Raw genomic sequence first — 27,568 nt, forward strand, 5'->3', positions numbered from 1 at the left:
ACCAACAACACAATTAATTTGTCATGATGAGAAGAAACAAACTTTTACTACAAACTAGAATGTAGCTAATTAGCTACAAACAATGTGATATGAGATGGAAGATGTACTGAATTCTTGTCAAAATAACACACTATATTCCAAAACTACAGGTTACAGATTAGTAGGAAATTGCCGGTATCAAATCAGGGGACGTTTGGTACGTGCGAATGAGTTTACATAGAAAATGTGTGCGTTTGGTACGTGCAAATGAGTTTACATAGAAAATGTGTGCGTTTGGTACGTGCGAATGGAGTTTACATAGAAATTGTGAATGTCGAATCAGGTAACCTCAACGCTTTCAACATTATAAGCAAAACAATAAGTCACACCAACGGGGGTAGGGGCGACATTTCCGCTTCCACATACCGGGGGAAATCTCAAGTTAGAACCTAAAACTGACATTTACCTAAACTCGAACATCTCAGAACCACCTGCATCGAGCTAGCTCCGCCACCAACGAAACAGAGGAACACCCTCAACATTATGGTTCATTAGTCAGTGGAACAACCTACCTATTCCTACAATAGCAAATAAAATGGGAGCTAATAATTTTACATTTTTGGGTTGCAAACCAAGTGCACCGTTATTTCTCTGAACTTGTAGTAAAAACCTTAAAACAAGAGTTTTATTATGATCAAGGTTGTGAGTGCCTCCTATTTCTGGTAGGGGTTGACCTACCTTCTTCACCATTATTATTATTCGTCGATGCTGGACTTTCAGATGTATCAGAACTACTGTTGTTCTCGCCATTATCTCTCTCTTTGCTCGACCAAAGTTTCGAGAAAATCCTCTTTGACATTAGCAAACCTCTCACCTTATTTGCAGCAGCTTTCTCTGCATCATTCTTCGGCTCGTCAGGCCCGTCACCGTTACTAGTCCCTTCACCGCCCCCTAATCTAAGGTTGGCTAGAGCTTTCAGCTCTTCCGTTGTGGGGACCCCATCCCAGTCGTCCTCGGTGTTTGTAGTTGCGGCAGACCTTGAGCTCCCGTGGGACCCACCTGGGAGGAGTAATGCCCGCGCAGAACGCTGCAAGTCTGGGGTACGGCTTCCTGGGGACGATCCTGATGTGGCGGCTCGTGCTTGCTCGAAGAAGAGTACTTGAACTACGACACGTAAAGGAAGGCGTTCGTTTTGTACGGCGTGTGCACAGGCTTCTACTGAGAGCTTTCTGCAATCCATCAGTTTGCATATTTTCTTCCTCTCACTCTTACTAATGCCTGGATGTTCCTGCAGAATTTCATCATTCATTGAGTAAGACTGTTCTGTTCAACTTATTCCACTTACTTCAGGAAAAATAGTTCAGATAAGTTCAGTTAAAATAAGTTTAGGAAAAATAAGGGTTGACCAGTACAATGTATAAATAAAATAAGTTTTGATAAGTTCGGGAAAAATAAGTGAAATCAGGTGAATAAAACGCACCCTAAGTTAAAAATCTTTGATAATAAACTTCTAAAAGTTCCCAAAACTTCACATGTATCACAGAACAGAATTGAAAATCAGGAGTGGTTTTCAGCAAAATTGATAAAAATTAGTTTTAGACAAAAGTTCTGTAAACCAACATGTAGAGATTTTTCTTGAATGAAACATTTGATGGTTTTTAAGACTGATCTTACCTTCAAGTACATATCAATGGCACGATAAATCCCATCATGCGAAGATCTCGGAAATCCTGAAACGAGCTCTGAAATAGTAATGAATTTAGCTAACTGTAAATTAGGGTCTCGTGAAACCTCAGCGAGATAGCAGTCAACAAGCTTAGCAACCATGCCCTTCGAAGCATCTGATATTTTCACGGGCTTCTTAAGTTCCTGAAAATCTATTTCAGAATGAGACTTATTCTGAATAATACAGTGATCCTGCATCACAAATTCCTTAACCAGATTTTCAACCAAATCAATGTCATAAACAGTAGCTTCACCAGAAGGAGCTCGAATTAACAAATCTGCCACTGAAGCCTCGTCCAATTGCAACCCAATTCTTTTCAGCAACTCCATACTAACTATTTCTCCACAATTTAAAGACATTGATGCTCTCAACAACCTAAGCATAAAACTAGAGGAAACACTGCCTTTCTCTTTTGGAAGAAGTCGAACAATGGTTTCAACTAATGATTGGTTCTTCTGCAAATCATTAGTTGAAACCATACCCTTACTAAAACCAGGCAACTTTCTCAAAACATAAGTTTTCAAGGCCTCACCAATGACATCACTTGAAAAAACCCTTCCTTTTGTCTTAATCGTAGTTATGACCCGTTTATAAAGATCCATGTCAAGGTCGGATAGGTCTTCAACCCACCAATCTTTTGGAACGGTGACCTGTTTCCTCACCCCGTTATAAAGCTGTTCCCCTCCCTTCTCTGAAGGGTGCATCTTCCTGTTATAGGTGTACGACCACTCAACTTTAGAAGTATCAACGGTTGCTTTAGAAGCTATTGCATCAAGGCAGTGGCTAACAACTTTGAGCTCTTCAGCGAACGGAAGTAGGGATTTGGTTGTTTGGAGAACGATGATAGAGTCTTTCCAACCGCGGAAGATACTTGAGTTGAGAAAGACGTCGATCTTGTATATGAGGTTTCCTTTCTCAACTGTGTCGTACATTTCTAGATACTCGGCTGCACATCGAGCTGCAACCACGTTGTAGGCGTTCAACGTGACCGTCATGCCGTAGCAGTATTTTGCACACATTTCAAACGCAGCCGGTCCACCGGGGATGTCCTTTATGAATATTTCGTCTTGATTTTCTTGACTTGCCATGGCAACAAGCTTTTGCAAACGTGCACTTTTAGACAAAAGGGGAAACTGAAAAAGAAAAAAAAGAGCACACCATATCAGCATAAAAACAAGAAGAAGACATAAATTCAGATAATTTCAGTTAAGTCCAGAAAAAATAAGTTATTTTCAGACATTTTCACACACAAATAAGTTTATTTCAGACAAAATAAGTTTTTTCGAGATACAATAAGTTCAGCTAAGTTCATATAATATAAGTTAAGACAAAACAAGTCCAATAGAACGGAATAAGAAACCCTTGACACTCCCTATAATTCAAATAAACAAAGCTTCTAATCTGTACACGGATGACCAAACAAGAGAAGAAAAATGAACAACAGGCAATAAGCCGAGGGAGGAAACAAGCTAACCAGGTAAGAAAGAGAGGAATCGGGGATATATAGTAGTATTTTAACTACTATACAATCAGATGTGAAACATTAAACTATTTAAGAATGGTATACCTTATGCAGATAGAATTTGACATCCATGACATTGACAACTATGTCGGTTGACAGCTCTGTCGCCACATACCTGAAAGTCATGATTTTCAAGATTAAGCCGTGCTAATAGAATATTAATTCCAATCTAGACAATTAAGGGTAGTGTTTTCGAACAATCAAAACAAAAAAGTTCTCTAAAATAATCTTTGAAACCGCAAAAATAGTAGACCTAGCCCACAGACCAGCCATAAACTCTACCATGATACAAAATGTTGCATAATGTTACACCAATCAACAAAAGTGTTATCTTTATAACTGTTCTTGATAGAAATATATTTTGATTAACATAGCAGGATAACAACAGTTATCCCCAAATACTCTATTGTTCCTCCCCTCTTCCTAGTCCTCGGCCAACAAAAATGAATTAGATACTTCCACATATTTCCTCTTGTACTTAAGAGATTCCAATAATATAAGGTTTCAAGTGTTGAGACTCGAAGGGGAGAGTTAGGGTGCATTCTATTCAACTGATTTTCACTTATTTCTTCTGAACTTATCTTATCTGAACTTATGAGAATTGAGAATAACAAAGTTGTTTGTTGAAATAAAAAAGCTAATTAAATGCATTAAGCATAAACAAGTCTTGAATATCAAACAAACTTATTCGCTGAGTATAACCACACAAATAAAATCAGTGAATACTATTGCTGACTTGTGTTGCCTAATTAGCGGAGTATACCAAGAACAAATACGCGAAATGCAATTAGCTACCTAATTATGTTAAATTAGCCAAATAGTGTTCCAAAACACCAATTTGCAAATGATAGTGACAGCGATAGGAATCGGAAAAAGTGTTGCTGATATACCACCAGATTTCCTTTAGTACGATTAGAGTACAAGTTAAAAACGTTATTTTGAAGTTTTAATTTTCCACCACTGCAAGTAAAAGTTTTTGTCCACCTCCAGAAATATACGAAGAATCTACGAATCTACCATCCAACACAGAGGAACATTAGTCCCATCTGAAAGATTGAATTGAAAAAGGAATCCAATCTTGTAGTAATATTTTCCCAAACATGTTCCCTATTTTGTCAAGAAAATCCGCAAAAAATATTACAATATACAGTTATTCACCAATAATATAATCGTACAATAAAAATTGCCACCGAGATTGGACCCCTTTTGTCCCATAGCAGAACTAATTAGTGTTTTTGAAGCTCAATCAATGGCCATAAATGGCAAAGGACAGTGGTAAATCAATTGAATGATCTTCAACTTATGTTTGATTATCTAAGCTAAATGAAAAACCCAAAGGGACCACAGATTTAGATTACCAGCTCACAATGTCAGAACAAATCTCCAAATCCAGGAACATTCACCATTGAATTGTTAGGACGACCCCAAACATTCCCATTAAATTCATTTCTCTGAAATTAACTAAAATAACTCATCCCCATTATTCACCAGATTTGTAATTTGTTGAATATTTTCTAAAATTGGAAATTGAAATAACATTGGAACAACAATCAATCAAATGGGTACGAATCGAACAGTAATAACAGAAGTTAAATCAAAAGGAATGGAGAAAAAAATTATAATCTGACCTGATGTTATCACCATCCGTCTGAAACGAATCAGGTTTGGATCCAAGCTTCATAAACTTCATTTTTACCTTCTTCAAATGATGAATCCAAAGGAAAAATTTCCAGAAATACTAAAAATTCAGCTGAATTAAACAACACCCAGAACCTATAATCAAACAACCCCAAAAACCCAGAACCTAAAATCAATCAACCTCCAAAACCCAGAAACAGAAACTGGGATAAAAAATGAAAAAGAAAATGAAAGGTTGAAGAAGAAAGGAAGTTGAAGAGAGAGAAAAATAATAATGAAAGTGAGTTATAGTAATTGATGAAAAGGTGGGAGGATGAATTGATTATGCTTCCTTACTCAGCAGCAGCAGTGCAGTGAGCCCGGACACATTTTTGGGAACCCAATGTAAACATTTTTACAACCCAACACACACACCACACTCTCTCTCTCTCTCTTTTATCAACACACCATTCTTTCTCTACTTTCTCTCTCCTCCACTTGCCTCTAAGATTACACTACCACCCACCGCCCTTTTTTCTTAATTAAAATCTTTAATTACCCCTTAAAAAAGGGGAATTAATAAGAAAAAAATTGATTAATTTAAAAAAAAAAAAAAAACTGGATTTGATTGGATTGGATGTGGAGAAGGAGGGGAGTTACTTTACGGTTGTTGTAATTTTTGAGAGTAGTACCTGCAAAAATGCAGAAAACATAGGGTGGACAATCAGCATCTTCTTCCACTTTTTTTCATGTGGACAAACACAAAACAATCTCTATTACCAACAAAGTTGTTTCACACTTTCACTGAGAATTGTGCAGGTTTCAATACAAGATTTTGTAACTTTTTTAAATTTGTTTTATAATATTGGGAATTTAATTTGGGGAAGGGAATATTCATATTTCATACGACACTAATTTCCATGGAAACCCCATTGGAAAATATTGGTTTAATGTTTCGTACAACTTACCAAAAACTTGAGGAGAGGAAAGGGGGAGTATTAAAACCAAAACATGTGGAAAAGTAAAGTTAAACCCAGAAAAACAGAGGAAAAGAAAAAGATGATAACTCAGAGGGAATAGTAGTAATCATTTGAAGCAGAGGGTCTAAGGGTAGTAGCTTACTAGCTTAGTGAATAGCTGAGTGGAGGTTTTTCTGAATCTATACTGGGTATACCATTAAAATGGTATACTAAGGTCAAAATAGTAACATCAATCGGTATATTAAGGGCTAAATGGTAAGTTCAAGTAAAAAATTGAGTCTGGCCCACGAAAAATAACATTTATCTTTGACTTGTGAGTACCAAACTATGTTGTTTGGAACCAAATAAAACTGAAATCACGTTACCAAACTATATTGTTTGGTATCGCATGAGAAAATACAACTACTTTTCTTGTATCAAACTATGTGGTTTGGTACTAAATAAAAATGCAGAATATTAGTATACCATTTCAATGGTATACCCAGTATAGATTAAGACTTCCTCATAGCGAGTGTGTTTAAAACTGACTATACAAAGAAAAAAAAAACCTATAATAATAAAGATGGTTGTGGGTCCACGTATATGGGTTAAAATAGACTCAACCTACGAGTAAGTATTTTCGGATATCAGATATGTGCTTGCAAATGCATATCATAGCAAAAGACAAAATAGGAAAAATGACAAAAAAAAAATTAAATGGTACTTTTTAAAACAAAAATGATACTTTTTTTTTTTAAGAGAATGATACTTTTTTTTACATGAATTGTACTTTCCTTTTGTCTTTTAGCTATTTGTCTTTTGGCTGATATGTGCGTTGCCACACATATCTGATATCCGAAAAAACGATCTCCTCAACCTACGTCAAGTTCATTATTCTGTGTTAGAAATTTTCAAAAGGACAGCTAAGTTCGAGACATGGACATGTGTATAAGTCTGATTTCACTCAATTCAATATGCTTTGATGTGCTAAGTCGTGTTGTGCTTTTCTAAGAAAATAAGGCTCAAACACAACCCAAGCTCCAACGACTCGTGTCTAGGTCGTGTCGTGCTTTTTTGTACTCGTGTTGTGCCATACTTTTTTCGGGTTGGGATGTATATTGTCATCTTTAATTATTTGGCACGGCTTAGTGAAGTGGCAAGGAGGCTAAAGAGATGACACTGGTAGTCTGGTAAGGGTCGACCCGAGGTACATTATTGTCTGGCACGAAAAAGGCACGATAAGAAACAACACGACACGAGTACAATAACCATCTTTACTAGGCTACTATCCCATGCAGATTCATTTGTAAATTGCAATGACACCAACCTATCCTTTAAAAGTTATTGCGATTTAGGTTAGTAGTTTATCGCCTGATTTTCTTTCTTATTGAAGGAAGGTAGGATGTGTTCTCTTTACCTGGTGTGGTCTGATTTTTTTTCCTAATTTTTAGTCTGTTCTAATATACTCTTAACGCTTTATATGAGTGTGTTTCGCTTGTTATAATCTGATTTTCTAATCTGGTTTTCTGATCTGATCTAATAATTAATAAAAATCGGTAAGGAAAAAAAAGGGAGAGGAACATGAAAACATGGAGAACAATTTGCAAGACAAATGTCTCTCCTTTCAATAGGACAACCCAAGAACCAAAAACAACAAAGAGTACTCACCACTCAATGGTATAGCAATTCAAAAAATGAGGTGTTATTGTTTTCATTTTAGGTTTTGTCAGCCCACTTAACTACGTACACGAAAAGCTATGTCTCAGAATGTCTCTCTAAATATTAAAAAGTGGTAAACTTGAACCAAAATATAGCTAATGAATAAAAACGGGAAAAAAAGAAAAGAAAAAAAATTTAAAGGAAGTGGGCAAAAATGGAAGATAGAGATACCCACTTCTTCTTTTATCTCCCAACTAAGAAGAGTCATAGTGATGTGCACGCCAACCTGACACTATCAACATGGCTGCTCCCTCCCACAATTACATATTCTTCTTTTTTGAATAAAATAAAATATTATAAATTGTGAGTATTTTTTTTTTATTTTTATCATCAAGTACTTTTTCCAGTGTTAGATAATGCCTTGAATCGGTCAAGTCCCTTACTGCAACGCTCCAACACGGGGATCTGTTATTCTGGAGTAGGGTTATCTGTTTTGGGCCTATTTTCTGGGTTTTTCCGCATCTGTTAGAGAGTACTATATAAACTCTCTAGGTCATAACCTAGTTGTATTCTGTAATCTGTACCCCTCAAGATCAATAAAGCTTTCCTCCCCTCTGCCTGTGGACGTAGCTAACACATTAGTGAACCACGTTAAATTCTCTGCGTTCTTTATTATGTTCTTTATTCTTTCTTTGCATCCGTTACAACATCCAGCAGCCCTGATGAAGGATACTCCCTCCGTCCCTTAATACTTGACCTGTTTTTTTTATCGGGTCGTCCCTTAATACTTGACCTGTTTCAAAAAATGGAAATACTTAACAATATTATATTATTTCTCACTCCCCCCTTATTAACCCACCTACCCCCTACTCCATACAAAAAATAATAAAAAATTCAACCCATACTCTATCCCTTTACACATTTTCCACTAACTACATTAAAATAATAGCCCACTATCTATTAAACTAATGAGTCAATTCAAGTCCCTTAAACTCTGTGCCGGTCAAACCGGGTCGAGTATTAAGGGACGGAGGGAGTATTCATTAGTGTCAGATACTATCCACAATGATCGTGGTATCGCCATATTAGAATTTTGTTTGATCTAAATTGTCGTGTACTTGTTAGTTTCGATTTGTATTGTAGATGTTGTATGACTATTTTATTAATAAACTAATTTTACCTTAAAAAAAGTACTTTTATGTCTCTTTTTAATTTGCCCATATTTTTTGTTATGGATGTCCCTTTAAGATTATTTCATATCTTTACTTTAATCGATTTACCTTATTTTATTACGTATTGGAGTATATTAAGATTAGAAAAATTAGATCAATTTAGAGTAGAAAAATAAAAACAACCAGATAAAAATATTCATATTAGACTAGATCAGAAAGAAACAGATACTACCAAAAACTAGCATTATAAATCTAGATCAGGTGAAGAGATCGAATTAAAACCTAAATCGTAAGTTTTTTTTTAGAGAAAATAAATCGTAAGTTTTTGCATTTACTTTCTCTATCTCTTTTTGCATAAACTTACTTAATATGCACATTTTACTTTCAATCTTAATAAAATGGATTTTAACTACAAAGCAATAAAAAATGAAAGAGAATAATCTACGTACTCCGTACATTTATTTATGGAAATCTATCATAGAAAACGACCCATCTCTCTCTCTTACTTTGAATCTTTGATCATGTTTATGTTTTGTTAGGTGCCATCATTTAATTTCTTCACTTTTTTTAATTACTTGTTTTCATTTTGTAAAGTAAATTAGAAAAAAGTAATTAAAAGGGAATATTAGAGGAATGGGTTAACAGAAAAAACAAGTAATTGTTCTAAATTCTGATGAATAGAAAAATTTAAAGAACAAAACCCAAAGAAAAGTTTGTTGTATGGGTGTCACATGTCCTAGTATCTTGCCACTCAATTGAACTACTCCGTAACATCTTGTTTTTCTTCTCTTTATTTAATTGAACTGAACTGAGTGGAACTGAAATAATAAATATTTTTTAACATTATAATTACAAGTAAATTACTAAAATAGGAATGTTATAAATAAAGATGAATGCAATGTTATTCTTTTGAATTGACCTGGAATAGACTAAACTAAAATGAAGATTGAGATTTATTAAGCTAAATAAAGTTCCACAAAGCAAGGATGTTTTGGGGCGTTCTATTGGACTTATTTTGTCTGAATTTATATTATCTAAACTTATCTAAATTTAACTGAACTATCTCAACTTATCTGAACTTATTTTATCTAAAAAACTTATTTTGTCTAAAATAAACTTATTTGTGTTTGAAAATGTCTAGAAAAAAAACTTATTTTTGTTGAACTTATATTATCTGAATTTCTCTGAACTTAACTGAATTTCTCTGAACTTATATTGTCAAAAATAAGTCAAACATAACAAAGTCTTAATATGATGTGTACATCAAAAGAATTAAAGCAACTTTTAATCTTCGATAGCTAGTGAGGTATACTCATTCTCTTTCTTTTTATTCCCTCGAAACATGAGAATTTAATAACCCAATTACTTTTTTTTAGTAACACAAATTTCTCATAATTTGAGAATTCCTTCGTGTTAACCAAACAAGTTTAAGATAATTCCTATGATTTTGAGGTGAAACACAAATTCTTATGGAAAATTATTTCTCACATCAACCAAACAAGAATTTAATATGTTTTGTGTACATCTTATTCCTTTTTTTTTGTTCTTCATACCAAACGCAAATCCCTACTTTTTTTTTACCTACTTCCTCTGAATTTATTCTTTACGATTTCAGTTTCTAGTGTCTCGTTTTAATATTTACACTTAGAATCTTTCTTTTTATATTGTAGCATAAAAGTTCCTATTATTCTGTCAAAAATTATGTCAATTGATTATTCTAACCAATCAAATTCATTGTGTCATTTTAACCATTATATCCCTCACACTTTCCCATTATAGAGTTACAATTTTTCTCGTTTTTTCAAAGTCAATTTTTTTTTTTTAAATGAAAATGTTATTACTACGGAGTAATTAATAAACATAATTTGCATTGCTTAAGTTCAACAAAAAGAGAATTTTTATCCACGGTAACTATTTGTTAAATAGCATCCATGATACCAAGCGTAAAGAAAAAAAGGGACGGAGGGAGTATTAATACTACGTAGGTCATTAACTCAAACTTTGTTCAATTATTATATCAACTCGGTGTTTATTGATAATCCATAAGACTAAACCAATGAGGTTTTAGCTAAGTGGTTAAAAATTAATGTCAATGTATGATAGGTCTCAGATTTGAATTTTCCTCGCTTCCCTTTGTAATTTATATTCCATTTATGGCTCATTTGCAATTAAAAAACAGTCCATAAAACTACTAGTCTCATATACACGTGATGCTGCCAAAATTATTATAATAACTCGGGGATTAAGTTTTTATGGAGAATTATATTCGATTGAATTTTGTTTGAAACGTTTGACTCAAAATATGATTTATTCCGTAATTAGTTATTTCAAACTTTATTTGATTCGGGATTAAACATGAAATGCTTTTTTTTTTTTATTCCTGTTGTAAAGTAATTGACCGACCCAAATGAAATTCAACATTATTGACTTTTTAAAATTTCAGTACTCCCTTCATTTCTTTTTGTTCTTTACGTTTTTCTTTTTGGATGTATTAAAATGTTCTTTTGCATTTCCTTTTATATTATCACACAAATTTTTTAATATTATATCAAAATTTGTGTCAAATGATTATTTTAACCAATTAAATTCATTGGGTTATTTAATATCTCACACTTTTGTTGTGGGATCTTTTACGGTGCTGATGTGGCACGCGCTCCTCGAAGGTATCAAGTATGACTTGGCACGAACTTCTGGCAACCTGCAAAACAAGAATATTCTCGTAGGAATATTCCCTCCGATGCTTAAGTAAGTATAAGATAGAGAGATAAGTAATTTGTAGAGAGAAGGCAGAGCAAAGGTAAGTTTGTTGTTGGTGGGCAAGAATTGAATGCCCTTTTACGTAGGGATCTGCACTATTTATAGTGCTAGGGTTTCTCGGGAACTGGTCCTGCATGATTGAGTGTTTACGCAAGATTGGGACACGTGTCCTGTATTGGTTCTGGAGGCTTGTTTAGGACCAATGTGGACCTCTTAATCGCTTGGGCCTAGGCCCTGTGAAGTTTGAGAAATGCCCGTAGGCAAGCTTTTGGGCTCTTTCTTCTGGGCTTTGATAGTGCAGTCAGGTGGCATTCTTTTAGGGCACATCATTTGCCCCTCAAGGAGGATGCCCCTTGTCACTGTGGGGTAGGCTGCTTGATCGGAAGGAGCGCCACGTGTGAGGGCTTTTCAGAGCTTAGATTTTCCTTTAAAAGCTTCAATTCCTCTTTCATTTTTCTTTTGTTACTTCAGAGCGATTTTTTCTTTAGAGAGAGAGAGTAAATTCCGTCCTGCCAAAGATCTGCTGGTGCTTGCGCTTGAGTGTTCTTGGATTTGTTGTCCAGTGTTCTTGAGGGTTTAGAGGATTTGCCAAGACTTCTCATCTGTTTGATCATTTTCTGGTAAGTTTTCTATCAACACCTTGTTGTTTGTATGCTTGTGGGACCTCTCTTGTTTATTGTTTATAGTATTCTGTGGAGGCGTCTTGGGGGTTATGACACCTATCCCTTTCATTCTTTTGCTAAAGTCAGACGTCCTGTCCCTTATGCAGGACGGCTGGCTCGAATTAGACAGACAGCTAACGTGCGTGCATGGGCTGCACCGCGAGAGGGGGATGATAGGGTTCCTTTTTCGAACCCGTCCCAAGGAAGTAGGAGTGGAGTCCGTTCCTCCCATAATACAGGAGACGGGGCCATTAGAACAACACATTCTCCTAGGAGAAGGAAGAATGTGGCTTCCCGTCCCCGCGTTCCACGCGAGGATTTTGAAGATGACTCCTCTAGCTCCTCAGACGAGGAGTTTGCAAAAAATCTTCCTCCTATGGTCCGGGGGAAGGAGGACGTCAATCTGTTTCCATCTGATATCTTTCCCAGCATGAAATGGCTGCGGTACTTGAGGGAGCAGGGACGTGACTTTGAGCGTTTTCTGCTCTTGCCCCCAGATTTTAGTCTTAGGAGCCCTCGACCTCATGACTCCGTGGACCAACTCTCCCAATGAGAGGTAGCCGTTTATACTGCTGCCTTTAGGTTGGGCCTTAGATTTCCATTGCACCCCTTTGTGATGGACGTTTTAGAGGGGTATGACATTGGCCTTGCTCAATTGACGCCCAACTCATGGGCAAATGTTTTTGGTTTTATCGCCAAGTGTGCTTTGAGCGGCGTCACCCCTTCCTTTCCTGCTTTCCTTCGTCTCGTAGTCATTTCCCCTTCTTCTTGTTCTCCCCAGGGGTGGTTCACCCTCTACAGCCGTCGGGGATATAAGACGGTGGTGGGTAAGACCTCTAGTTGGGTTTGGTGGAGGAAGAAGTGGTTTGTTGTCCGAATGGAAGACCTCTCTCTTTCCAGACGTCTTTCTCGGTGGAACCGTCGGCCCCGCTATTTGTCTAGAGCTGACGCCTACCCTCGCCTCTCGTCCAGAGAGTGGGGACTAGTGTAGCCCTTGTTCCAGGCTGAGATGTATCGGCTGTCGTCAAAAAGCCATGCCTGGGTGCCTAATGCTTGGCTTCCCCATGTCGGCCAGTTCACCAATATAGTCTTTCTTTCGGCCGTTGGTCTTTGTTCCTATTTGAGTAGAGGTAGTTCCCCAGTAGATTTTCAAACATTTTTCTTCCATCTTTTTTTTTTTTTTTTTTTTTTTACTAACCCTTGGCTTTGTTTTTTACTAACCCTTGGCTTTGTAGGTTCTGCCATGGATCGCTTATCTCCCGAAGACAAGGGTGTAGTGGAAGTACCCGCTTGGCTGTCCGAGGTATATACCGAGGACATTCTCAAGGCCGTGGAGGCCAAGAAGAAGGACTCCTCCAAGAAGTCCAGTGAGGGTGCCTCTGGCGACGTCGCCAAGGTAATATATATATAAATATATATATATATATATATATATATATATATATATATATATATATATATATATATATATATATATATATATATATATATATATATATATATATATATATATATATATATATATATATATATATGTTTTTTTTTTTTGCCTCTGTTCATTTCTGGTCATGATTTGGTCGCTGATTTCCTTTATCTTTAGGAACCCACCTTGCCGGCTATGAAGAAGCGTCCGGCATCTTCGACGGAGGCTCCTAAGCCAAAACGACCCTTCTTTAAGAAGATGGGTCCGGCCGACGCTGTCACCAAGCCGTCGGTACCCAAACCGTCCGCTCCCCTGGCTGAGGGGGAGGTTCCTCCTATCCAGACGCCCATTCTTCCTCCTGAGCAAAAGGAGGTTCCTTCCCAGGTGGACATATATATATATATATATATATATATATATATATATATATATATATATATATATATATATATATATATATGTTTTTTTTTTTTGCCTCTGTTCATTTCTGGTCATGATTTGGTCGCTGATTTCCTTTATCTTTAGGAACCCACCTTGCCGGCTATGAAGAAGCGTCCGGCATCTTCGACGGAGGCTCCTAAGCCAAAACGACCCTTCTTTAAGAAGATGGGTCCGGCCGACGCTGTCACCAAGCCGTCGGTACCCAAACCGTCCGCTCCCCTGGCTGAGGGGGAGGTTCCTCCTATCCAGACGCCCATTCTTCCTCCTGAGCAAAAGGAGGTTCCTTCCCAGGTGGACACCGAAATGGATGGTACTGCCGGAGCAGCTGCTGACGAAGTAGCAGTCGATCAGACTGCGGCGGCTGACGCCACCACCTTGTCCAGAGAGGACAAGGGTAAAGGCAAGGAGACTGAGGCTCCTTCTACTGATAATGCCTCTACTCCTCCTGCAGCCTCGCCAATAGGTTAGCGTCTCTGTACTTTAAATCTGTTATATCAGGTTGGGATTTGCACGATGTTTGTTAATCTTGGTGTTTGGTTCAGTTGAGATGTTCAAGCGGATGCGTCGGGCCGAGGTGGCGAGCATCCCTCCTTCTGCCGGTTTTAGCTCAGAGGCGAAGGATAAGATCCTTGCCGATGTGTATGCGGCCATCCCTGAGGAATACGTGAGGTCACTGTTAGGTTATGATACATATGACACTACATAGATCATGCGGAAACAACCATTAACCCAGGACAACATATTATTTACACATAATCATATAGCATAATTTAGATGCATACTCTTTGTTGCGTGCCCTCCCTAGCTGCGCCCGAACCGAACAAGAACAAGTCTTTAGGACTCCAAGTGTCGTCCCTCCGTAGATAGTCCACAGCACGTCCGGATCCGCCTTAAGATTGACCAACTAGAATCGCCCTTAAGGTACTAGAAAATTTCGGCACTTTTGAGCAAGATGTGTGTTTTAATTTTCTCTCAAAAACTCACTTTTGAATACTTTGAAACTTGTGTATAAATTATGACCCCTAGGCCTTTATTTATAGAGTTATGGAAAAGGAATCGTAATCCTAGTAGGATACGAATTAATCGAAATTAGAATCCTACATGAATTCTATTTAATTAATTTATCCAATTAGGAATAGAAACTTAATCATACACTGACTCTTGTAGATTCAGGAATCACGCATGAGCACAAACTCACACACACACGGCAGCCACAAGGGCTGCCCATGCGCGTGCGAGCAGCAGCCCGCGCAGCACGGCCCACGCAGCCGTGGCCCTTGGCGCGCGCTGGGCCTGCCTTGCGGTAGGCCTGGCCGCTGCCTTGGCTGGGCTTGTGGCGCGCATGCTTGCTGGGCGATGGCCCCGGCTTCGTGCTGGGCCTTCGTCCGGCAAGCCTCGTCCGATGCTAATTCGTACGATACGCTTCCGATTAAATTTCCATTTCCGGAATCTATTTCCGATACGAACAATATTTAACATTTCCGATTCCGGAATTAATTTCCGTTTTCGAACAAATATTTAATATTTCCGTTTCCGGAATTATTTTCCGATTCCGGCAATATTTCCGATTCTGACAATATTTCCGTTTCCGGCAATATTTCCGATTCTGGTAATATTTCCATTTCCAATAATATTTTCCGATACGTACCATGTTTCCGTTTCCGGCAACATCTACGACTTGGATAATATTCATATTTCCGATACGATCCATATTTCCGTTTCCGGCAATATCATCGTTTCCGGAGTATTCATTTCTTGCCTGTGACGATCTTAGCTCCCACTGAAACCAAGATCCGTCGGTTCCGAATATTCATAGATGGAGTATTTAATGCCATTAAATACTTGATCCGTTTACGTACTATTTGTGTGACCCTACGGGTTCAGTCAAGAGTAAGCTGTGGATTAATATCATTAATTCCACTTGAACTGAAGCGGCCTCTAGCTAGGCATTCAGCTCACTTGATCTCACTGAATTATTAACTTGTTAATTAATACTGAACCGCATTTATTAGACTTAACATAGAATGCATACTTGGACCAAGGGCATTATTTCCTTCAGTCTCCCACTTGTCCTTAGGGACAAGTGTGCATTTCCTAATTCCTTTGTCGCTCGATGCTTGCTCTTGAACATAAGGTAAGAGTTGTCATCCTTATTTTGTCCAGAGGTGTTCCTCGGTTTCAGAGTTCAACTGATCAAATATAACAGATAATCATAGCCTATGATTCATCCGAGCACGGCCATGCATTTCACAGTTTCTAGCTCTCCGAGTGGCCTTGTACAACTTTTAAGCATCTCATCCCGATTTATGGGAGGACAATCCCAATCTTGCGATCTTGAGATTAGACTTCGTTTGATAGGTGATTACCTGAGCGTTGCCTTTATAGCCTCCTTTTACGGTGCGACGGTTGGTCAACGTCAAAGCAACCAGTTCTCAAACAAGTAATCTCAAATCACTCAGGTATTGAGGATTTAGTGTCTAATAATTTAATGAAATTTACTTATGACAGACTTTCATCTCTTACAGTAAAGTTTCATAGGTCTTGTCCGATACTAGTCTTCCCAAAGTAAGTATCTATGCAAATGATTATGACATTGCCATGTCCACATAGTTCAAGAAACAGAACTACTAGTCATCTTGCATTCTAATCGTCTAACGTTTTCTATGCGTCCAATTTTATAGAAAACTCCAATTAGGGACCATTTTCAACCTTTGACATTCAAGTTCACTTGATAGACATTTCTTAGTCACAGGACTGGTCCTGACAGTCTATCTTGAATATATCGTCAAGTTGAAGGGACTCATCATTTAATAAACCACAAATTAAATGGAAAAATGAATTTCTTTCATTTATTGTGAATGATTAACCAATAATTTTTTACAAAGATTTAAACTCTAAAACTTTAAAACATTAAACAGAGACATCAAAGCCATTCTCCAATATGCTTGATTCCCATAGCTGCAGTGTGCGAGTTGTGCTTCGCTTGCGGCAGAGGTTTAGTTAATGGATCTGATATGTTGTCATCAGTTCCAATTTTGCTTATCTCGACTTCTTTTCTTTCAACGAACTCTCGTAGAAGGTGAAATCTACGAAGTACATGCTTGACTCTCTGGTGGTGTCTAGGCTCTTTTGCCTGTGCAATAGCTCCGTTATTATCACAATACAGGGCTATTGGTCCTTTAATGGAGGGGACTACACCAAGTTCTCCTATGAACTTCCTTAGCCATATAGCTTCCTTTGCTGCTTCATGTGCAGCAATGTACTCCGCTTCAGTTGTAGAATCCGCAATGGTGCTTTGCTTAGGACTTTTCCAGCTTACTGCTCCTCCGTTGAGGCAGAAGACAAACCCAGACTGTGATCTGAAATCATCTTTGTCGGTTTGGAAACTTGCGTCCGTATAGCCTTTAACAATTAATTCATCATCTCCACCATAGACCAGGAAGTCATCTTTGTGCCTTTTCAGGTACTTCAGAATATTCTTGGCAGCAGTCCAATGCGCCTCTCCTGGGTCTGACTGGTATCTGCTCGTAGCACTGAGTGCGTACGCAACATCCGGGCGTGTACATATCATAGCATACATTATTGAACCAATCAATGATGCATATGGAATCCCATTCATTCGTCTACGCTCATCAAGTGTTTTTGGGCACTGAGTCTTGCTTAGAGTCATTCCATGAGACATGGGTAGGTAGCCTCGCTTGGAGTCCGCCATCTTGAACCTATCAAGCACCTTATTGATATAAGTGCTTTGACTAAGTCCAATCATCTTTTTAGATCTATCTCTGTAAATCTTGATGCCCAATATGTACTGTGCTTCTCCTAGATCCTTCATCGAAAAACATTTCCCAAGCCAAATCTTGACAGAGTTCAACATAGGAATGTCATTTCCGATAAGCAATATGTCGTCGACATATAATACTAGGAAAGCAATTTTGCTCCCACTGACCTTCTTGTATACACAAGATTCGTCTGCGTTCTTGATGAAACCAAAGTCACTGACTGCTTCATCAAAACGTATATTCCAGCTCCTGGATGCCTGCTTCAATCCGTAGATTGACTTCTTTAGCTTGCATACCTTTTTAGCATTCTTTGGATCCTCAAAACCTTCAGGCTGTGTCATAAACACAGTTTCTGTTAAAACGCCGTTTAAGAAAGCAGTTTTGACATCCATCTGCCATATTTCGTAATCGTAATATGCAGCGATCGCTAACATTATTCGAATAGACTTTAGCATTGCAACTGGTGAAAAGGTTTCATCGTAATCCACACCGTGGACTTGCCTGTAACCTTTTGCAACCAATCTAGCTTTGAAAACTTCAAGTTTCCCATCCTTGTCCTTTTTCAGTTTGAAAACCCATTTGCTTCCAATGGCTTGGTAGCCATCTGGCAAATCGACCAAATCCCATACTTGGTTTTCAGACATGGAGTCTAATTCAGATTGCATGGCTTCTTGCCATTGCTTGGAGCTAGGGCTCGTCATAGCTTGCTTGTAAGTCGCAGGTTCATCACTTTCAAGTAATAGAACGTCATAGCTCTCGTTCGTCAAAATACCCAAGTACCTTTCCGGTTGAGATCTATATCTTTGCGATCTACGCGGGGTAACATTTCTAGATTGACCATGATTCTCACCAGATTCTTCTAAAGATCTCTGAGTTTCATCTTGAATGTCATCTTGAGCATTCTCTAGAGTTTGTTGTTCGACTCGAATTTCTTCGAGGTCTACTTTTCTCCCACTTGTCATTTTGGAAATGTGATCCTTCTCCAAAAAGACACCATCTCGAGCAACAAACACTTTGTTCTCAGATGTATTGTAGAAGTAATACCCCTTTGTTTCCTTTGGATAGCCCACAAGGATACATTTGTCAGATTTTGGATGAAGTTTGTCTGAAATTAATCGTTTGACGTATACTTCACATCCCCAAATCTTAAGAAAAGACACATTTGGAGGCTTTCCAAACCATAATTCGTATGGAGTCTTTTCGACAGCTTTAGACGGAGCTCTATTTATAGTGAGTGCAGCTGTATTTAGTGCATGTCCCCAAAATTCTAATGGAAGTTCGGCCTGACCCATCATTGACCTGACCATGTCTAGCAAGGTTCTGTTCCTCCGTTCTGACACACCGTTCCATTGTGGTGTTCCAGGAGGAGTCAATTCTGATAGAATTCCACATTCTTTCAGATGGTCATCAAATTCATAGCTCAGATATTCACCGCCTCTATCAGACCGCAGTGCTTTAATCTTCTTGCCTAATTGATTCTCTACTTCACTCTGAAATTCCTTGAATTTGTCAAAGGATTCAGACTTATGCTTCATTAGGTAGACATAACCATACCTACTGAAGTCATCAGTGAAAGTGATAAAGTAGCTGAAACCACCTCTAGCATTTGTACTCATTGGTCCACATACATCTGTATGGATTAAACCCAATAGTTCATTTGCTCTTTCTCCAACTTTGGAGAAAGGTTGCTTTGTCATTTTGCCAAGTAAACATGATTCGCATTTACCATAATCCTCTAAGTCAAATGGTTCTAGAATTCCTTCCCTTTGAAGTCTTTCTAAGCGTTTCAAGTTTATATGGCCTAATCGACAATGCCACAGATAGGTGAGATCTGAATCATCCTTTTTGGCCTTTTTGGTATTTATGTTATATACTTGTTTGTCGTGATCTAATAAATAAAGTCCATTGACTAATCTAGCAGATCCATAAAACATCTCTTTAAAATAAAACGAACAACTATTGTCTTTTATTATAAAGGAAAATCCCTTAGCATCTAAGCAAGAAACTGAAATGATGTTTTTAGTAAGACTTGGAACATGGAAACATTCTTCCAGTTCCAAAACTAGCCCGGAGGGCAACGACAAATAGTAAGTTCCTACGGCTAATGCAGCAATCCGTGCTCCATTTCCCACTCGTAGGTCGACTTCACCCTTGCTTAACTTTCTACTTCTTCTTAGTCCCTGTGGATTGGAACATAAGTGTGAGCCACAACCTGTATCTAATACCCAAGAAGTTGAATTAGCAAGTATACAGTCTATAACGAAAATACCTGAAGATGGAACGACTGTTCCGTTCTTCTGATCTTCCTTTAGCTTTGGACATTCTCTTTTGTAATGGCCTATTCCATCACAATAAAGACAGCTTGATGTGGACTTGTCCTGCTTTGAGTTAGCATTGCCCTTGGACTTTCCACCTTTCTTGAATGGTCTCTTTCTAGCCTTGAGTAAATCTTTGGCTTCACAGTCCAGTACTATTTCAGCCTTTCTGACAAGGTGAATAAATTCTGCAACTGTTTCTTCTCTTGGTTCACTTAGGTATAGTTGCTTGAAGCGACCAAACCCACTGTGTAGTGAATTGAGCAAGACAGAGACTGCCATCCTTTCGCTTATTGGTGTTCCTAGTAGACTTAGGCGATCAAAATATGAACACATAAGATCCACATGGAACCTCAGTGGGACGCCTACCCTCTGTTTAGTGCGAAGGAGCTGAACATGTGTTTCTTGGACCTCCATCCTATAACACCTGTTGGGAGAACTAACCTTTAGCCCAGACATTGATTCAATCAACTCATGGACGTTCAGGTCCCTGTCCTCCGTACTTCCACGACAGATATCCCTCAGATTCTTGATGAGCGTAAAAGGTTCATAAGCTACAAACCTTCTAGCCCAATCATCAGGGATATTGTTCAGCATGAGACTCATAACCTTTTTGAGATCCGCATCCCAAGCGTAAAATCTCTCAGGGGTCATGTCTCTGGCATAGTAGCTTGGCATGGGATGTGATAGTACATACTCAAGTCCATTGAGTTTGACTATTTCAACTAGCTTAGCTTCCCATTCAAGAAAATTTGTCAGGTTCAGCTTGACCATAAGCTCAGAACCCATGATGATGTTTTGATTGTTGTTTGCCATATTAAAACTACAATTGAAAAGAATAAACAAATAAATAACCATTCACAGTTTCTCTTAATAAACTTAAATTCTAGCATACATGCATAATTCAATGTTTATTAAGCATTTTATTCAAGTTATGTGTTCCGGCAGGTGTGAATAAAATGATTCCAAGATCCTAAAATCATTGAAGAACTAAGCACAGTTTGTCGACTTAATCCTAGAACATCTTAGGTAAGCAAAAGCCTTTTGCTAATAGTCTAGAAACTATTCTTGGTTGATAGGTACGTCTAAGAACTTATTAGGTAAACCTATCGAATTTGCCACGACATAAAAGGACTCCTTACTTATATCGTTGAGTTTCACCAAAACTAACATGTACTCACAATTATTTGTGTACCTTGCCCCTTTAGGACCAATAAGTAACACCTCGCTGAGCGAAAACTATTACTAGATTGATGTAAAGGATATCCAAGCAAGTGTATATTTTGGCATGGCACCTTTTAACTCAATTTTTAAGTTTGGAACTTAAGGCTCTTACTATGTTGGTTAGATTTTAAGTGAACTAAAATCCTTAATCATGCAACATAATCAAGCTTTTGATCTCATGCATTTTAAGACATATTTAAAACAATAAATAACTTAAAACATGCATAAGATATTTGTGATCTAGTATGGCCCGACTTCATCTTGAAGCTTTGACTTCAAAGTCCGTCTTGAAAATCTCCGTGGGAGGCACCATTTTCTTCAAATAGGATAAGCTATAACTAATTACAACTATTTGATGGTTCGCAGACCATATTTGAATTGAAAAATAACTTTGGTACTTTAGACCAATTACATTCAAATTAATGGTACGCAGACCATATTTTCTATCCTATTTGGGCCATACTAGTCACTTCATAACCTGCAAAACAGTACATATACAATATATACCATTCACCCATTCATTATCATGAATGGCCCACATAGCTGGTTAGTAAAACACATTATGCATCACGTAAACATTTGCAGCAATTAATCAAGGGCACCAATAATCTACCAATTATTCAGTCCTTATTAATTCTAATCAAGTTGTTTTAACCTTAAGGATTTGTAGACCTAATCAAGAGTTTATGACTAAAAAGCGCTCCCACTCAAACCAATAAATTCATATGCTTTACTAATTTTAAACATAAAATTGTATTTCTAGTCTAACCGGAAACATACAAATTTAATTAAAATTTAAAGCTCATATAAATTTATAATTGAATCCAAAAAAAATTTAATTTAATTTCAGTCGCATTTAAATTAATTCATGATTTTAATTTTAGTAAAATAATTAGAATAAATTCCATTTATTATAATTATAATATTCAAAATTAAAATCCAAGAAATTAATTCAAATTATTAATTTTAAAATTAATTAAAATTACGTGAACTGAAATTTTCAAATTAAACATTCAAAACGATCTAATCGTAACGCAAACACCCTACGCGTTGCACGCCCATGGGCCGCACGCACACAGCCATTGCTGGCCATGTGCGCGCAGCCCATGCGCTCGTCGCATAGCTGCTGCTGTCCTATCGCAAGCCTCCGCACAGCGCCCCATCGCACGCGAGCTATCGCTCGCAGTGCGCGCGCGCGAGATCGCTCGCTGGGCGCGCTGGCTCGCTCGCTGTGCGCGCGAGCCATCGCTCGCTGGGGCGCGACATCGCTCGCTGGGCGAGCGACATCGCGCGCTGCGCGCGCGAGCCATCGCTCGCTGGGGCGCGACATCGCTCGCTGGGCGAGCGACATCGCGCGCTGCGCGCGCGAGCAGTGCTGGGCGCAGCGCTCGTGGCACGCGAGCTTGCGCTCGCTGCGCGCGAGGCTGCGCGCACTTGTGCGAGGCAGCGCGCGTTGTGGCGCAGCTCGCTTGCTGCCCACACGCGACTGCCTTGGCTCGCCCTTCGCCCATGCCCATTCGTTCATTGCTCGTGGCACACGACACAAGGCAGGGCTGCTGCCTTGTGCTCGTGCACTACGCCCTTGCTCATTGCATTCGTGCCGCACGGGCGACGAGCTCCCTTGCTCGTCGTCGCATGCCCGCATTATACAACACCCCTTAAGGGTAACACGAAGCGTCCATTGCTTCGTGCGTGCAAGTTTTATGAACGAATCGCATAAAAATTTAAAATTTATATTTAAAATTAATGACAAATTAATAAATAATATTAATTTCATAATTTTAGGGCGAAAAAATCGAAAATTTATTATCCAATTGATTTCCGATTGTTATGGATTCAAGTCTAGGTCATAAAATTTAAAATTTATCGTAAATTTACAATTTTTATGGTGGTTTTTAATCATAGGTTTCTAATTAAATTACAATTAATTATGAAAATCAAATTAATTCTAAATTATTCTAATTTTCAACAAATTAATCATAATTACAAATTAGATTGCATAATTAACAAGACTAGGCATTCAAACTTGTTAAACATATGCAGTAGGTCAATCAAAAATTCAAGATTTATCAACAAGAATCGCAAATATTTAATTTAACATCTTAAATTTACGAAATTTTGCATTCGAAAAACTAAAACCTTCGAAAAGTCATAGTTAGGCTTCGAATTTGAGAATTCTGGGTTCGGCAGAAAAATACTATTTTTGTCAAAATTTTAGAATGCCTTTTACATGCGGAATTGACACAAAAATCACTCAATTCGGATGAGTAACGAAGAAACTGCCGAAAAACTGCGTACATATAATTAAATAAACGCAATTTGCAATTAATTAACAATTACGAAAATTAATCACCCCTTTTAATTCTTGCAAATTTGTAATATTTAACCATGTTCATGCAATTTAGATTATGAAAATAATAAGGGGCTCGTGATACCACTGTTAGGTTATGATACATATGACACTACATAGATCATGCGGAAACAACCATTAACCCAGGACAACATATTATTTACACATAATCATATAGCATAATTTAGATGCATACTCTTTGTTGCGTGCCCTCCCTAGCTGCGCCCGAACCGAACAAGAACAAGTCTTTAGGACTCCAAGTGTCGTCCCTCCGTAGATAGTCCACAGCACGTCCGGATCCGCCTTAAGATTGACCAACTAGAATCGCCCTTAAGGTACTAGAAAATTTCGGCACTTTTGAGCAAGATGTGTGTTTTAATTTTCTCTCAAAAACTCACTTTTGAATACTTTGAAACTTGTGTATAAATTATGACCCCTAGGCCTTTATTTATAGAGTTATGGAAAAGGAATCGTAATCCTAGTAGGATACGAATTAATCGAAATTAGAATCCTACATGAATTCTATTTAATTAATTTATCCAATTAGGAATAGAAACTTAATCATACACTGACTCTTGTAGATTCAGGAATCACGCATGAGCACAAACTCACACACACACGGCAGCCACAAGGGCTGCCCATGCGCGTGCGAGCAGCAGCCCGCGCAGCACGGCCCACGCAGCCGTGGCCCTTGGCGCGCGCTGGGCCTGCCTTGCGGTAGGCCTGGCCGCTGCCTTGGCTGGGCTTGTGGCGCGCATGCTTGCTGGGCGATGGCCCCGGCTTCGTGCTGGGCCTTCGTTCGGCAAGCCTCGTCCGATGCTAATTCGTACGATACGCTTCCGATTAAATTTCCATTTCCGGAATCTATTTCCGATACGAACAATATTTAACATTTCCGATTCCGGAATTAATTTCCGTTTTCGAACAAATATTTAATATTTCCGTTTCCGGAATTATTTTCCGATTCCGGCAATATTTCCGATTCTGACAATATTTCCGTTTCCGGCAATATTTCCGATTCTGGTAATATTTCCATTTCCAATAATATTTTCCGATACGTACCATGTTTCCGTTTCCGGCAACATCTACGACTTGGATAATATTCATATTTCCGATACGATCCATATTTCCGTTTCCGGCAATATCATCGTTTCCGGAGTATTCATTTCTTGCCTGTGACGATCTTAGCTCCCACTGAAACCAAGATCCGTCGGTTCCGAATATTCATAGATGGAGTATTTAATGCCATTAAATACTTGATCCGTTTACGTACTATTTGTGTGACCCTACGGGTTCAGTCAAGAGTAAGCTGTGGATTAATATCATTAATTCCACTTGAACTGAAGCGGCCTCTAGCTAGGCATTCAGCTCACTTGATCTCACTGAATTATTAACTTGTTAATTAATACTGAACCGCATTTATTAGACTTAACATAGAATGCATACTTGGACCAAGGGCATTATTTCCTTCAGTCACTCCCCGGGATTGACCTGGGATTCTTTGGGTCCATTCAGTCTCTCGTCCTTGATGTGAGATACTTACCCCTGGATTTCTGTGGTTATGATTATATGTGTACGCTATTTTTAATTCTATATTGTCTTTGACAGCTTTTCATTCGCTGTGCCGAGAGTAGGAACTACCGCTTTGATATGCACAATGAGATGCTCAAGCACAAGGACCAGATCGAGAATCATGAGCAATATGCTGAGAAGACGGCCAGGTTGATCAACTTGGAAGCGGATAAGAAGATCGCTCTGAAGACGGAAGAGCTGAAGAAGGCCGAGGAGGACGCTGAGAAATATGAAGAGAAACTGCTGGAACATGAGGGGCGACTTGCCGTGCTGAGAAAGGAGTACTCTTCCGTCTTAGAACGGGTGACTGATTTCTCTTCCAAGGTGAACGTTCTGGAAGGTCAGCTCAAGGCCATGCAGGGGAAGATCGAGGCCGTGCGCAAGGAGGCTGCAAGCTCTTTTAAGTTGGGCGAGGAGTCCATCTTGGAGAGTGCCCAAAAGGCGTGGGATCAGTCTATGGACTGGAAGGATTTTTCCTGGTTCAAACGCCGTATCTCCCACCAGATAGCTGTTTCGACGGCTAGGCGCTTAGGCTTAGATCCTCCCGATTTCGTTAGTGACGGGGAGGAAGACATAGAAGAAGACGAGGTGAACTCCCCTGAAGGCCAAGACATCCAGGAAGGGAGTTCTATTGCCCCTCATCCTTGAGCAGTTTTTCTTGCAGTTGGTTTAGATGACGCCGTGGGCGTTTGTAATAACTTTGGTGCCTTCTGGCATTTATTTGATTTGGTTTGTTTGCGCTTTGGGCGCTATGTATAAACAGTTTGTGTCGTTGTGCACTGTATTTTAATTCTATCAGTTCGTTACTGATTTCTTAGGAATTTTTCTTTGGGTCCAATTGTTGGACAGAAACCTCAGTGTTCTAGGTGATCAGCCTAAATTGAGGCGCTAATCTAGGCCACTTCTCAGGCCGTCAAACGGTTAGTCTTTTTAGACGCCATCCAAGGAGGAGGTCTTATGTCTGAATGTTTTGCGAGCCTAATTTGAGGCGCTAATCTAGGCCACTTCCCAGGCTGTCAAACGATTAGCCTTTTTAGACGCCATCCAAGGAGGAGGTCTTAGGTCTGATTGTTTTGCTCTTGTTTGAGTCTTTCCTTTTTTTGGGCGCTTTTCAAAGAAAAGGCGTCATGCTGGATGTCTAAACCCTTTGTGTTTATTAGCACGGGGTACATCCAAACCCCTCGTGTTTATTAGCACTGGGTATTGTTTATTTAGCGGATAGGGACGCCACTTTAGGAATTGTTTTCTGGTGAGTTTCTTTCAACTGAGACTTGTATTCGTCAGATAGGTGTTAATTTACTAAATTACTTGCTACATTCACCGCGTCTTAGGCGGGTATTTACAGGCCGTTTTGTGGGCTCTGAGTACAATAGCTAGGCCGTTTTGTAGGCTCTGAGTACAATGGTTACCCTAATGATGTTCTACTCTTAGCCACTTTCTTCAATTTTGACCGCTTCTATTTGGACGGGTCCAATTTCTTTGGTGACCTGGGGTTCATCTTCATGCTTTCGTTTTCCTCTGACTTCAGCAGAATCTTGCTTCCATGCTGACGGGTTGAGGGTCGTCAGGTAACAATCCCTAGCCTGTTGTTGATCTCCATGTATGGTGCCTATAACTCCATCATCGCACACGAACTCCAGAAGCATCAGATGGGTGACGACTACAGCCTTGATCTTGTTTAAGGTGGGTCGTCCCAAGATGACATTGTATGCAGTCAGGTCTTTGACAATTAAGAAGTCCACCTCCATTTTTCGCCAATTCTTCCTATCTCCAATTCGAACTGGCAGAGTGATGACGCCGACAGGATGAATGATACTCCCTCCAAAACCAATGATGGGATAGTGAATTCTTTCGATGGTTTTGGGATCGTGTGCTAGGCGATTGAGGCATTCTAGACTCATTATGTCGGACGAGCTTCCCGTGTCTATTAGTATGCGTTTAACTCTCATGTTAGCTATCTTGAATTCAACCACAAGGGGATCATCGTGCGGCGTGGCTATCCGTCCGCCGTCTGACTCACATATTTCAATCTTTGGGAATGGATCCATGGGCGCTTTGGCTGACAGCAGCACTTTTCCTAAGCGGCGAGCATAATCTTTCTGTCCTCTCATGGTAGGTCCTCCAGCGGCCGGTCCTCCAGATATGACGGCTACAAATCCTCCGTCGATGTGTTGTCCCTTAGTCGGCGAGGCAGGGGACTTGTTCCTTTTGTATTGGTTTTTTCCAAAGCCATGAGGATTCTTCTGTAAGTAGTTCTTGAGATGTCCTTTGGAGGCTAGACCATCTAAAGCCCTCTTCAAGCTTCTACAATTCTTGGTTTCATGTCCTATATCTTCATGGAACTGGCAATATAATTTGGGATCTCGAGTCTCAGCAGGAGACTTCATGGGGAAGGGTCGATCAAGGTCGTA

The 27,568-nt window shown here is 39.0% G+C and overlaps 2 protein-coding genes across 3 annotated transcripts; one reads left to right on the top strand and one right to left on the bottom strand.

The window, feature by feature from the left end:
- Window positions 1–318: 318 nt before the first annotated feature.
- On the bottom strand, window positions 319–5,959 carry LOC110778133 (BTB/POZ domain-containing protein NPY4). Of its 2 annotated transcripts, XM_021982693.2 has the most exons (5): window positions 5,813–5,959; window positions 4,856–5,536; window positions 3,273–3,342; window positions 1,654–2,838; window positions 319–1,267 (listed from the first exon to the last, which is right to left on the bottom strand). In XM_021982693.2, exons 2-5 carry the CDS (start codon window positions 4,915–4,917, stop codon window positions 674–676), a joined length of 1,911 nt encoding a protein of 636 aa, XP_021838385.1. In that variant the 5' UTR covers window positions 4,918–5,536; window positions 5,813–5,959; the 3' UTR covers window positions 319–673. The 2 variants fall into 2 exon arrangements, with proteins under 2 accessions (XP_021838385.1, XP_021838384.1); XM_021982692.2 differs by having other exon boundaries at window positions 4,856–5,941.
- Window positions 5,960–13,296: 7,337 nt separating this feature from the next.
- Window positions 13,297–25,805, top strand: LOC130470172 (uncharacterized). Its single transcript, XM_056839800.1, has 5 exons — window positions 13,297–13,356; window positions 13,654–13,860; window positions 14,002–14,380; window positions 14,416–14,432; window positions 25,194–25,805. Exons 1-5 carry the CDS (start codon window positions 13,297–13,299, stop codon window positions 25,803–25,805), a joined length of 1,275 nt encoding a protein of 424 aa, XP_056695778.1.
- Window positions 25,806–27,568: the final 1,763 nt, after the last annotated feature.

The sequence above is a fragment of the Spinacia oleracea genome, chromosome 3, assembly GCF_020520425.1.
Source record: "Spinacia oleracea cultivar Varoflay chromosome 3, BTI_SOV_V1, whole genome shotgun sequence".
Taxonomy (NCBI): domain Eukaryota; kingdom Viridiplantae; phylum Streptophyta; class Magnoliopsida; order Caryophyllales; family Amaranthaceae; genus Spinacia; species Spinacia oleracea.

Excerpts from the sequence above, each read along its gene's own strand:
- LOC130470172 (XM_056839800.1), top strand. The coding sequence starts at position 13,297 with ATGGATCGCTTATCTCCCGAAGACAAGGGTGTAGTGGAAGTACCCGCT. Across the intron at positions 13,357-13,653 it reads TACCCGCTTGGCTGTCCGAG|GAACCCACCTTGCCGGCTAT; the intron begins GTATATACCGAG and ends CTTTATCTTTAG. Across the intron at positions 13,861-14,001 it reads AAAAGGAGGTTCCTTCCCAG|GAACCCACCTTGCCGGCTAT; the intron begins GTGGACATATAT and ends CTTTATCTTTAG.
- LOC110778133 (XM_021982693.2), bottom strand. The coding sequence starts at position 4,917 with ATGAAGTTTATGAAGCTTGGATCCAAACCTGATTCGTTTCAGACGGAT. Across the intron at positions 2,839-3,272 it reads TCAAATTCTATCTGCATAAG|TTTCCCCTTTTGTCTAAAAG; the intron begins GTATACCATTCT and ends TTTCTTTTTCAG. Across the intron at positions 1,268-1,653 it reads CCATTGATATGTACTTGAAG|GAACATCCAGGCATTAGTAA; the intron begins GTAAGATCAGTC and ends GAAATTCTGCAG.